Source organism: Lygodium microphyllum, chromosome 15, assembly GCF_053477565.2.
Source record: "Lygodium microphyllum isolate KBCC chromosome 15, Lygodium_microphyllum_v1.1.10, whole genome shotgun sequence".
In the NCBI taxonomy this organism is placed as follows: Eukaryota; Viridiplantae; Streptophyta; class Polypodiopsida; order Schizaeales; family Lygodiaceae; genus Lygodium; species Lygodium microphyllum.
The window spans coordinates 145,273,091-145,286,056 of record NC_141149.1 but is presented as its reverse complement, the minus strand read 5'-3'; the positions used below and the strand labels follow the sequence as shown (position 1 = coordinate 145,286,056).

The 12,966-nt window shown below is 42.7% G+C and overlaps 1 protein-coding gene and 2 pseudogenes across 3 annotated transcripts in view; 1 reads left to right on the top strand and 2 right to left on the bottom strand.

Moving 5' to 3' along the window:
• ATIM (timeless family protein) overlaps positions 1-11,742 on the top strand; it is a 138,310-nt gene extending 126,568 nt beyond the window's left edge. For all 3 annotated transcript variants that reach the window (XM_087694962.1, XM_087694963.1, XM_087694964.1), the window contains exons 10-17: positions 9,112-9,193; positions 9,294-9,764; positions 9,870-10,195; positions 10,275-10,397; positions 10,541-10,798; positions 10,878-11,003; positions 11,083-11,181; positions 11,316-11,742. In XM_087694962.1, the coding sequence (XP_087551088.1) occupies positions 9,112-9,193; positions 9,294-9,764; positions 9,870-10,195; positions 10,275-10,397; positions 10,541-10,798; positions 10,878-11,003; positions 11,083-11,181; positions 11,316-11,487 (1,657 nt within the window). In that variant the 3' untranslated portion in view covers positions 11,488-11,742. The remainder of the gene's footprint in view (positions 1-9,111; positions 9,194-9,293; positions 9,765-9,869; positions 10,196-10,274; positions 10,398-10,540; positions 10,799-10,877; positions 11,004-11,082; positions 11,182-11,315) is intronic.
• Positions 1,168-2,825, bottom strand: LOC148025183 (uncharacterized; annotated as a pseudogene).
• Positions 2,915-3,916, bottom strand: LOC148025182 (uncharacterized; annotated as a pseudogene).
• Positions 11,743-12,966: the final 1,224 nt, after the last annotated feature.

Sequence of the window (12,966 nt, the reverse complement as noted above, 5' to 3'; positions counted from 1 at the left end):
TAACAGCAAATCTGTAGCTGTTTTATGCAGTCCTGCACCCTGTTTGAGAGCAGTAGGGGACTGTTTAGACTTGTAAGGGATGGGTAGTGCCCAACTAAAGTGCCAAACTGATAGGGGGGGCTATTGAGGCCTGTAAACACTCTTTGGGACCTGCTCTTCAATGCTGGTACTTACTCTTTACTTCCGTAACTGTCTGAGAATGTCTACAGCACCCTGTAGAAATTCAAGAGAGCTGAAATATGGTCCCTTGCCTATTATATGTTTGCAACCACTTCTCCCATGGCACCATACATTACTTCAGCATATATACACATAGTCTATCCCATAACATCATTGCTGAGCATGAAAATGAGCATTTTCATGATCGTATCACTCACATATAAGCATCATACATGCAATGTTTGTTGCATTCATTGTCATAATTGCATACATGACTGCATGTGTATCTAAAGATACATTTTAGCATTGATTCTCAGTTATACATCATTGCAAGTACATCAGTGGTACATCAATATGCCATATACATCATTGGCATAATCCCAAGTACATCAATATGCCATAGACATCAATGGCATCATCATGACGTGCCAATTCTCACTGTCCCTAAAATATCTCTGCACTTGCAAACAAGTTCGAGCTCCGGATCACCGAGAGATGGGCAAATTGCCCCTTGGGCCGGGTTGTGCACCGCTTCAGGGTCATAATCGGAAGGGGGACTCTAGGGTTCCCTCTTTTGCTTCCCACTCGTCTGGAATGTATACATGGCAGACATTTGGTTTAATTAAACAATCAGCATGCTATGCATACATAGTTGTCAGGTACGAAAGGTATGATACGGTCCAATACTATAAAATACAGTACTAAATGGTACCTTAAGATTTTATAAGGTACGGTACGATATTAGTACGAAAAAAAATTTAATTTCATTTTTAAAAAAACTATAAATAATAGAACACATGTTTAAAGTGAAACTAGCAGTGCCATTACAAAATATGCTGAATACATGAGGTAAAAAGCCCTCGCAGTCACATGCGAGCAACGATACAATGTACTGGATTCATCATATAATCATCAATGAGTGAAATTGGATACAATCATCAGTGATAGTACTAAGTAGATACAAAAAGGTGAGACTCGAGAGAGTTGAGGCCTAGAGGCCAGGATGACTCATGAGGCATCACTATCATCATCATTATCATCATCATCATCGTGCTCATCAAGAGAGTTTGAAGATGACTCCTCGTCATCGAATGATGAGGCACTCTCATACTCATCCTCACTGATAAGGTTACCATCATCATCAAATGATGGCCCCCAAGGCAATGACGGTCTAATTGTAGGCAAGGGGGGAATGTCATTATCAGGGACTGGACGAGAGCTACTAGAGCTCCGTCTCAAATATGTCTGTAAACCATCTGAACCACCCCTCGTCGATCTCGGAGGGCGCCGAATGACCATGCCTCTACTGGCAACTCGAACTCCTCACCCATGAGCACGCTGACTACGAGTGTCTGTTGCTATGAGCTCTCTATAGAGCTCTGCAAAGATCTGCTCCTTCTCATCGATCTCCTGATGCACACTCGCAAGAGTGTCGCCCGTCAACTTGAATGTATCAACATTCACCTACACAATGCACATAAGATAATAGATTATAAATACTAAATTGTTGAGTATAATACTATAAAGTAACAAGTTGAAACCAACAAATTTAAAAATTAAACTTGACTTATCATTTTATGGTTAGGTGTTTACCTGCTTTGGACTACTCATACTCATCATGGCCTTTATCATGCGCAAGTTAGTGCGGCAATAGACTAGCCGCTCTAACTGTCATGTGCTAAGACGATTGCGAATCTTCGTGTGAATGAGAGAATAGGCACTCCAGTTTCTCTCACATGCACTCGAAGAGCAATCCTGCGCAAGGACTCTCATGGCCAAGGGCTGAAGAGTCTCCAACGCATATCCAAAATTTTACCACCAAAATAGAGGCTTTACAAGTGACTCCCTTCTCCAACAAGTGGGAGAAGAAAATGCTACATGTCCTCTCTGATCCACATAGCATCCAAGCTCCTCTAGGACTGTGTTGTGGTCATCTATGGGAACCACACGAGTCAAATATGCAAGCTGATCTGACCGGAGCTCTCTCTCATCCATGATCGACGGTGACTTGTAGGTCGGATGCACCAAGGGTGCAAAACCATGGATGGGCCTATCCATCCATGCCCATCTCCTCTCTGCTATCTCTATGATGTGTGAACGTTGAGAATGTGTGATCATCGTGCAAGCCCGTACCTCCACCAATGCTGCTCTGAAGAAGTGAACGAGAAGGCCCATGGTGGACTCCTCGCAATCAGTCATGCGCAACACCCTATAAAAGGGAGTCACGGCAATCACAATGGCACAGACTTTCTGCCAAAACTGCTCATCAAGGCACAGCTGTTGCATGGCTTTCGCCTTCTCTGTCTCATGCTCATCCCACTTATTCCATAGAGTGGATACCATTGTTTGGCGTAGGGCGCGGACCTCACCTCATAAAGCCGCTCCAACAATAACCACATATAAGCAAACCGAGTTGAAGAAGGCTTCTTCAACTCAAATTTGCTATGCTCACGATACATCGCAAGCACCTTCACTTTCACCGTGAAGAAGCTGACAATAGATGTAGCCTTGTGTACCATCCTCTTCACCCATTTTAGCTTCCCGATGTCCTCCATGAGCAAGTCCAAACAATGACTTGCACATGGAGTCCACACGATCGAAGGAAACTCGGCCTCAAGCAAACGATCCATGCGCCGACAATTGGATGCATTGTTGGTCACAACTTGCACCACATTCAATGGGCCACCTACAAGCACATCATACATGGTACAAATTATAAAAGCTTCAGGGAGAGATGAATCATGACTTGAAAATTCTAATTATGATTCATGAATAATGAAAGCAACTTTAAAAAGACAATGTGTACCTCAATGATAGCTTGCCGAATGTGGCGGTAGATGAATGGGCGGGTCGTTTTTCTTCCCCTCTTGCCGGTGTCTACGGTCCGCAAAAAATATGTGCCAAGTGGACATGAAACGAGTATGTTGATGATACCCCCTTTCTTACGGTCACTCCATCTATCGGTGAGAATGGAGCAACCGTATTTTGTCCATGCGGCCCGAATAGCATCAAGGGCTTTATCAATCCTCTTCTTCTCTTCATCAATCTTCTTCGTCCTCATATCATTGTATGAGACGCCGCTCCATCCTTCACATGGGTCCACATTGGCGATGGTTCTCACCATCTTCTTCCATTGCTCATGCTTTAGGATGTTGAATGCATGATTGCACTCGATCACCGTGCGTGCAATATCAATATCGGCTTGTCGTTGTCTTTCTCTAAGAAAGGCAACCGATCCACGCGTATGACCGGGAGCTTGAGAGAGAGAGGATTGCCTCTCTGGTACCGCATGAGCCTCTAACCTTTGCCTTTTGCCAATGCCGGAGCCTGAAGCAGATGTGGAGTTGGCGCCACCAATGGTGGAGGCCTCACCCGCATCGGTCGAAGATAGGCCTACATTTGAGGCTTCCTCATGAGTAGGCATAGGTGTAGATGCCGCCGCCGCCGCCGCCAATCCGCCACCTCCTCCTCTAGTGGACCCCCCCTCATCTTGGCGAGAGTCTCGTTCGCAATGTGTTGAGGGATCGACTTGCACGGAGCGACTTGCCCCGCCGTCTTGGAAAGATGTTGGAGAAGCTGGGTCGCACCACTTGTGTAGCTCTTCGTGCAATACTTGCATATCCGATTGTGGGAGTTGGACTTCTTTATGTCCCTCTCCACATGGATGGCGTGCAAGTTGAAGACCTCATGCTTCTCGCGTGTCATGGTGCCGAGGTGAGGCTGGAGGCCCGATGAAGAGGAGAGAGTCGAGACTTGTCACTCCGATCGGCAGTGATGCTTGAAGAGGGAGGGGATGGGGGGAAGAGGAGAGAGTGAGATGATGCTTGAGCCTTGAAGAGGGAGGGGATCGGGGAAACTTGGAAAGTTGGAAGAAGAACGAACTTTGAAAAGGGAGAGGATGGGAGGAAGACTCAAGAGAAGAGGGGAAGAGGAGAGAGGAAGAGGGAGCTTCGAAGGGATGGGAGCTTGATGCAGCCTTGGAGTCTTGGAGACAAGAGGGAGGGCTGAGGAGAGACTTGCAAGAGAGTATGCGTGTCGCAAATGATCAATCGTGCCCAGTTTGCACCTTTTTCCCCAGCCGGTTTCGCCCGGAAACTCTTTGGATAGCTCGCCTTGTCCCGCAGGATACGTGGCCAAACATGTCTAAAATCTGGTACGAAATAGTACGGATACGTACGGTACGGTTCGTATGGTACAAACTTGTCCATTTGATGTACGAGTGCAACCCTGAATGCATGGGAGCTTGGAGGTAATTCTTTTCATGAAGTGCATGGATTTGAATTGGGAATAGGGGAAGGGCTTACCGAGCAGTGACTCACTGCTATCTCACCTCATTTACAATGGATTTCAGAGATTAGTTTATGCTCAAACAATCATCACAAGTCAAGAGATTAGGGTGAGGCAATCACTAAACAGTAGTGAAAAATTTCAGCATAGAATGGACCATTTTCAATGCAAAAAAGCCTAAGAGAGGACTGAGATTAAATTGGCAGCATGTAAGCATTGAAAACCTTCAATAAAATGCATGATTGACTACTTGAATCTCTCCCAACAATAGGCTTTTTGGCTCAGCAATAGGATGGAAATAAAAGAGAGTTCAAGAGTCAATTACCTCTTTGATTAGTGAAGAAGGGCTGAGAATCAGTGGCCAATGTCCCAAGGTTGCTCTCCAATGCTCCAATTAGCTTCATGATGACAAAGCTTCAGCCAAGAATTGAGTCTTCAAGCTTGATTCTTCAATGGGAGAAGGAGGGGTTGAGCTTCAGTAGCTCCATGCATGCTTTAAAGGCCATAGAAGAAGAATCTCCCAAAATTTAACCCCGTAATGCCTTCCCGTGCTCCAAACCTCTTCCAAATTGGTAGGCAAGCTCCATTGATGGCAAAGACTCCAATCTTTAAGCCCCGGGACCCAATCTTGAAGGGAACTTGAAGAAAGTCAAGGTTCTTGGTCTATGGCTATGGCTGCCCCAAATGTCAAGCCTCTATTCTTGCTTTCATCTTCAAATACGGGCTTCTTGATGCTTGCTTCTTCAAAGATTCTTGTAGGCACAAGCTCCTGGGCCCAAAAGAGGCAAAAGCTCTCAAGATTTTGTGAGCTTTGAGCAAAATTTCATGGCTGTCCATGGCCTGCACTTGTTAGGGTTTCAAGGATCAAGAGAGCTCAAGAAAGGTGAGAAGAAGGCTTCATCCATGTCAAGACCACCTGCTGGAAGCTGGAGAAGAGAGCCAAGATGGAGAAAAAGCTCAAGATGATGATTATTTCCTCAGATTACAGCCTCGAAATTTGCGCTGCAAATCACAGGCTACTGCCTGGGGAGAGAGAGAAGGTCCAACCATTCAATAGACAGCTTGAGATGAAGGTTAGAAGCCTTGGGAAGCTTTGGAAAAGTCATGAAGATCATTGGAGGTGGAGTAGAGAAGATCTATGGTGTTTTCTCCTCCATGGAAGCTTGGCAGGAGCTTGGAAATGAGGAGAGAGAAGACTCCATGTGAAAAGTAACCAAGACTAAACTCTTTCCTAACTCCTGTGACTGCCGTTTTTAGAAATTTATCTTTAAATTTGGCCCAAAATAACCCAGAACTGCCAAATCCGGTCTTCCAACCTCTAAACTTGGTCCAAGGACTCCATTAATGCTCCTAACTGCTGTCCTCCTGGTCTTTGACCTGTGGGTCCTTTAGTGCTCCTCCATTTTAGTGCCTGTCTCTGTGTACCTAAAGCTTCTTGGATTTTTAATTGAAAAGGATGGTAATTGAGCATGTAATGTAACTAAATGGATTAGAACTAGAGCTTTGATACCACTTGTCAAGAAGAGGACAGGAGAGAGAGAGAGAAGAGAGAGAGAGTGTGTAAAAGAGAGAGAAAGAGTGCAAGAAGAGAGAGAAAGAGAGTGATGAGGAGAGAGAAAGATTAGAAAAGGAGAGAGAAAGACAGGAAAAGAGAGAGAGAAGCTATGAGAGCTTGGAGAGTGAGGTGAAGATGAAAGGAGACTTGTATTATTATTTGATGGTGAAAAAGTCTCTAACACCTTATATACCAACTAGTGTAGCTAGTATTTCCCCATTATTAAATCCCCCTCTCTTACACTTGGATTGACATTCAAGGAGTGGTATTATCTTGTTTTGACTATCTCAACAAGCATCTTGACTCTTTTCCCATACAATCATGGCAATGAGGCATATTTTGGTGTATGTACTATGAACCAAGAGCAAGCATTGGGCAGAGCATAGCATTACAATGCATGTTAGGTGTGCCTTTTGGAAAGGTCTTTGGTATAGTTGGTGGATCAGGAGTATGCCCTCTTTGGTTGGTTCACCATGGTAGTCTAATAGCTGGTAGTACCACAATTAGCATGACTATAGCAAGATGGGGTTTGCTAGAGTTGCCCAATGTTGTGTTTGGAGACATTGAAGCAGATCATCAGGACAAGTTTTGGAGTCCTCATCCATTATAGGAATGTAAAATGTAGGAAGGGCTTTTATTTGAGATGGAGAAAACTGGGAAACTTTGTACACATTGAATGTTAGTCATGTGATCTAGCAAACATAGATTCATCATGATTCATCATTCTTTACATTACAAATGGAGATTTATCGAACCTCAAACTTTACATACATCATGGTCCATTACTCAATGATCCGTAGTAAGTTTAAATATGGAAGAAGCATAGATGGATCATGGACAACAACTCGAAAGAAATTCTTGCAATCAATGCTAATCATTAATGATAATCCATGCTAGCATGAAAAATAAATGTTGATTACAAAAAGTAAAACACATTCTCTAGGGTAGGGATTTGCTATTTGGAAAGTTCAAAATAGGAGTTCCATGCATTTATGAAACATGTAGGTATGAAATGAGTTTTCTAACTTTATGAAACATGTTTCTTGGCAACTCTCGGATGGATCTTACTTCTTCATTTTGTCTTTTTTCCTGCATTTCCTCTAGACCACCTTGGGAGGCTTGGTAGTTCTATAATGAAGTTCTAGATGTGTTGAAAGTTCTTGCATTGTTTGATCTAGATCTATTTTTGAGCCTATGCATTTTCATGTTTTACGTTGGATGCAAAGTAGCTACACTTTCATAGATTTTGTAAAACACGGAAATGATAACAATGACAAAAAGATTGATTACAAGAAGCCATAGGTCATGAAAGAATTGGAGACGACAAGAAAACAAAAAATTGAGAAAAGCATATCCTTTCTTGTAGATTGTGCTAAGATGTATGTATGTCTAGATGTTCACACACACACACACACACACACACACAGAGATAAAATCACTAGCGAATGAAGTGATTTTTTGTAGATTGTGCAAAGATGTATGTATGTCTAGATGCTTGAATGCATATAATCACTTGTTGCAAATGAAGTGATTTTTCAACACTTTTACTAGTAGAACGAATTTTCTTTCTTCTTGGTGAATGGGCAGTCAATACATAGCCAAGTAGTGCATATACATCACTAACATCACACTGATAGAGATAGGCGCCGGATCCAAAGCATAAATCAAATCAGCTCAATGAAGAGTAACTGCATCCAATAAGCATCAAGAGAGCATGTACACAACTCATACATGACGTCCGAGCATCCAAGGTACATCAAGTACATAGTTGGGAGCATAAAACCCAATAAAATCTTCAAGCCTGTAAGTGAATGATCATTGTAGTAACTGACCAAAGCACCAAGACATGTAACCAAGCTCAAATGTGAAGCTCAAGAGGTACTTGTTTGATCTAATCCCTTCATTTTTAGCTGAAAGCTGACAAATGTAGAAACAGCCAAGTATTTGATGCAAAACTTACCAATGAGAGTAACCAATACTATTTAGGAATACCATTTTTAGGCAATCCTGTTGGGGATTTCCTAGCATTAAGGGATGCCCAATATATATATCAGAGATGAAAGCCTTTAAGAGTATAGCACAAACATACTATTAGAAACTCGTTTTGAGATGTCTACTAAAAGAAGTGCATTTCAAAATTTCCACCTAGATATGCACATTGAACAAACTTTCATGATCATGCCAGCCTATTGATGGTAACTTCTGTTAAGGGTGGCTTTAGTGCACACAATTTATTAGTTCTTTTTGTGTGGGAGGATGGCTTGATATGCTTGAATTCTAGTCATAGGTGTTAAAGTAGGTCATGTGGGTGGTACCCTGGAAATGTATCGTTTGTTGTAAACCATTGCGTGGGTCCTCCGTGATCTGTGTCAACTCCATCAATGGTCGGCTCTCAATGCACTGGCTCTCTGTGAACGTCTATCTTCAAGGTAACGTGAGTTGAATTATATCTAGATTTTACCAGAGGATACAATTCTTTTCTGTTGAATTATATCTTCAAGGTAACGTTTGACTGGCATACATGGCTGAGCAGCCTGCAGATATTGAGGTTTCCATTGTATATTTCCTGCCCCCTACTGTTTTCACTGGTCTGTCCCTTCTTAAGATAATCAATTGAAATGTTGCCCACTATTGTCATATTGCTAATCTCATTGTAACTGGCTTGTGGTAGTATGTGTGCTGAAGAAAAGTTTAAACAAACCTAATATCTGTGTAGGATAGATGTAAAACTGGGCTGAGGGTAGGTGCTGAGCTTAATGATTTAAAAAGAATTGCCTCAAGACAACTGCAGAGCAGTGAGTAGTGAAATATCAGTTGTTTGCCTAACAGGCAGATCCTTGAAAGTAGGAAGGTGTCAGTCTTTAGATGAGCTTGGTAGTAAGAGCAAGTCCCCATGTGATGTCCAACATGCATTTGTACATGCACTCCAAATGTGACTGCTTGTGCATACTGTCACTAGATTGTATTTTGTATTTTTCAGTTTTATAGTCATTTGGGGACTTTTTTCACGAGGTCTGTGTATTTTAAAATTTAGGTTTTGCAAATTAGACATTTTGTTCAGCGGGCTTATTATGCAAGAAGTTGATGTTCATGAGATGTTCATCCTGCAGTCACTTGGCTGACCTTGTCGAAACTGTTCATGTGGTGCTGCGAATCATGGAGTTCCTGACAAATGAGGATGGTGCTCTGCGGGTACATATGTCTTCTGAAAGTGAATCTCATGATTCCTAGGCACTAGTTTTCATGACTTTCATGATTTTTTTTCTTTCACATATTCATCTACATTTTTCAGGTATTGAAAAAAGGAAGGAAACCAAACACAAAATTAAAGATGGAGGGAGTAAAGGAGACTGGGCAGGCTCAAGTAAATATCGAAGGTCCAGGTACCACTGATTGTGATGGCAATACCATTAGCCCAACTTCAGCTGATCAACCAGCTTTAAATGCTGAGCAGACCGTATCAGATGCTGAAACTGGTGTACGATGTGACGAACAAAGGAAATCCCCAGAACATGTAACCGAGTTGCCTCACTCTAGGGAAGATGATGAAGAAGCTTCAGTCGAAGAAACTGCTAAGTTTAATGTGGAGGTCTCCCTGGATGTTCAGAAGTGTGCAGCAATTTTTGCAGATAACACGGTTGTTCGGAACTATTGCTGGCTTTTGAAACATTTTGAAAGTAACACACCGGCAATCAATCATTACATCATTTGTATGCTACAGAGGATTTGTAAGGACCAATGCCTTGAGCCAATGCTGTATCAGGTATGGATACAACACTGCAAGCAACAAATAAGAAGCAGTGACTTTACACACTGTTGTATCTTTAAATGCTTTCTATTTAAACTGTGCTGTGTTTCTTTCATGCAGTTATCATTAATGCGAACATTCTATGAAATACTTTCGAATACAAAAGCATCAAAATTAGAGCAGCATCAAAGACTCTTTGCCTTCTTGACTAAGCTTATAAGAAGCTTCTTCAAAAAACTGAAGAGCCAGCCACTACTGTTTTTGGATATTCTTTTTTGGAAAAACCGCCAGGATTGCCACATAATCTCTCTTGACTATCAAAGTGAGGCTTTGAATAGAGCTTTTGGGAAAACAGCAAAGCATAATCGTAAAAGATCTCTAGCTGATGCTCTTGGCAATGATGAGGATGATGCCATATGTCCTTTAGTGGAGGCCTTGGGGAATGAGTAAGTAGGAGAGTTGATTTCCTAGTGGAACATCTTGTTGTGGATGCAATGAAACCTAAGGTGTTTAACCTGTTAGCAGGCTTGGAGGCAATCAGGAACGCTCACAAGTGTCAGAAAAATCTGATTCTACAAAGCGCCAAAAGAGAAAGTGCAATGTGTTCACTGTAGAGCAAGAAGTGCAGCTGCAAGAGCTGTTTGAGCAGTAAGTCTCCTATTTTTGGCCAAATTTGCTCCATCTTTCCATTGTTTATCAAAATTGATTGTTCAAGAATACACATTGGATACATGTAAGAGAAGATGTAACGAGAAACTCTGTTATAAGATGCTAAATAGCAGTTGCTGTAGGTACAAGGAGAAGCCTAGGTGCTGTCTACTCTTAGCTCAGGTGGTTGATCCAGAAGGGAAAATAACAGCTGCTCAAGTTAAGAAAAAGCTCCAGCAATGGGGTCTGTTTCCTTCAGTACATAAAAAGCCCAATCCCAGTGGGAAGGATGGCACTACTAGTCAGACAAAAGCAAAAAGAGCACGAACAAAGAAGATTGAAAGTAAAGCAAGTGGTGGGCAGGAGTCTGATGAAGAAGAAACACTAAGCCAAATAGCCGAGTATGTGTCCATGCCTGTTCTCGTCATTGTGTGAAGTAATGCAGTTCCATTGATATGCTCTTTATTTCTTGAATGATAGAGAGCTACGGTCAGACACAAAACGCTCTAAAGGGGACTCCCGACTTCGGGAGTCGTTGAAATCGAAGTCTGAGACAGAGTTGGAGCAGGAGACACCTCTTCAAGATCTTGTACTTACAATAAGAAAGTATGTATGCCAATGATATCTTTGTGTGGTGACGTCCCTCAATTATCTACTATTATTAAACATTTCTCTGTTCATGCAGAAAGATAGTGTCTGCCATTACTGGAGAAGACCCATCTATGGTGGTTGAGGATGTTACACCTCTACAGTCAGCAAAGGAGAAGCTGGACCACCAAGACATGTATGTATAAAGCATTTCTTGTTGCATTTAGATATGTTCTCAGTCGATTTATCAGCTGCACTGACTCTCTCTTTCTCTCTGTCTCTCTCTGTCTGTCTGTCTCTCTCTCTCTCCTTGCTTGATGTTTAATACAGGCTTATCGAATCTCCAACCAAACCCAAGAGAGATAATGGTGAGAACAATGACACTGTCCCTGGTCCTGATTTGGAAGATGATTTGGGAGAGGTGCCTGATACCGGTGTCCATTCTCCACCCGGCTTTAGGAAAAGGAGAACCATGTATGTGTCAGATGATGATGAGGTGTGAAAATGCGGTGCAAGGTTGTGATATTGTCCAGAAATTAAACTAACTGAGACAAGGCAAGAAAGTGGAAGATAGAAGTCATGGTGCAGCATCGAGAATTGCGAAAAGGCCTCAGATGCTGTTCTTATAAATATCCCATCAAGGACTCGCTTCACACAGGAGAATTACCCATACTTGAATTTCCAAATGCTCCATGAAGCAGAACATTGAAATCTTGAATCAAAGCTTCTCTGAGAAATCTGTTTGTCGACATGCTTTTTTCAATGCCATGTAGCCAATATGAGTTCAAAAAACAGAAGTGGTAATCTTGAGTAGCATGACACACACACACACACACACACACACACACACACACATATATATATATATATATATATATATATAGATAGATAGATAGATAGATAGATAGATAGAGAGAGAGAGAGAGAGAGAGAGAGAGAGAGAGAGAGAGATGGTGATAGCCCCAGTATGCCTGCAACCAATCGTCCTGCTCAGAGATTAGACCTGTGGCCTGTGCCCAGTTCTGCGTCTGTGAGAGAGGGCGAACCAGGAGTAGCTGTGTCCTTTTGTCTGCCCACCCTTTTGCCTGCACCCCCTGCCACTAAATTGTCCTTCCTCTGGTGCTGAATACCTGCGTCTGCTGCACAGGGAGCTTGCCTGTGTCCCTGCGACTGTTGGCAGGCTGGAAGGTCGTCAGACTGCGGATCATAGCTTCCCTTTCGACCGGGTCTGTTCGTGACAACCTGTTCTACTCCCGGTAAGACAGTGAGTGAGAGATTGTGTGAAGGCTTGTACAAACAGTGCAACAGAGTATAGATTTGCGCAGAGGACCTGAAGTACAACAGCCTGTAGAAGGTGATGGATTCAGTTCTGATCTGTGACAGACAGTCAGGGTTGGAATACAGTGTGTAATAATCATAAAGCTCGGATATGGTGAGTTTGCAGGCGTCTAATGGTATTGGTATGGCCTTTCTAGACCAGCATATTGGGAATGGGGATGATAAAGATTTGGTAGAATCAGATGGTGATTCGTCAGCTGAAGATTCTGGGCAGTTAATGGATGGGGATGAGATGGGTAAACGTTGTAAGATGTTGGTTGATGAACCGGCTTTGTGTGCCCCAAATTTGCCTCAGCAAAATGTTCATGCTTCATGTTCTCAGACTGATGAGTCTCTTCAGTTTATGCTGGCCACTGCCAATAATCTTATGTCAAAATATGCTCATGCCAATGGGGTGAAGCGAGTTCTTTACCGGAAGGGGAATATGTGGTGGTGGTTATGGGAACTGATCTGGTTCTACAGCAGATTGCTGCCTTTCATGAGAGGGCAGCCATCTTTTACTTTACGGGAAGGACTCCTTTGATCACTAGAATCCGTGCTTGGTTGCAGTCTATGCTTGTCAGTGTGGAGGTGTGTCAAGATGATGCTTTAGGGCAAGTGCAGGCCCCTCTTGTGGAAGAGATTTATGATGGATTGGGGGGTT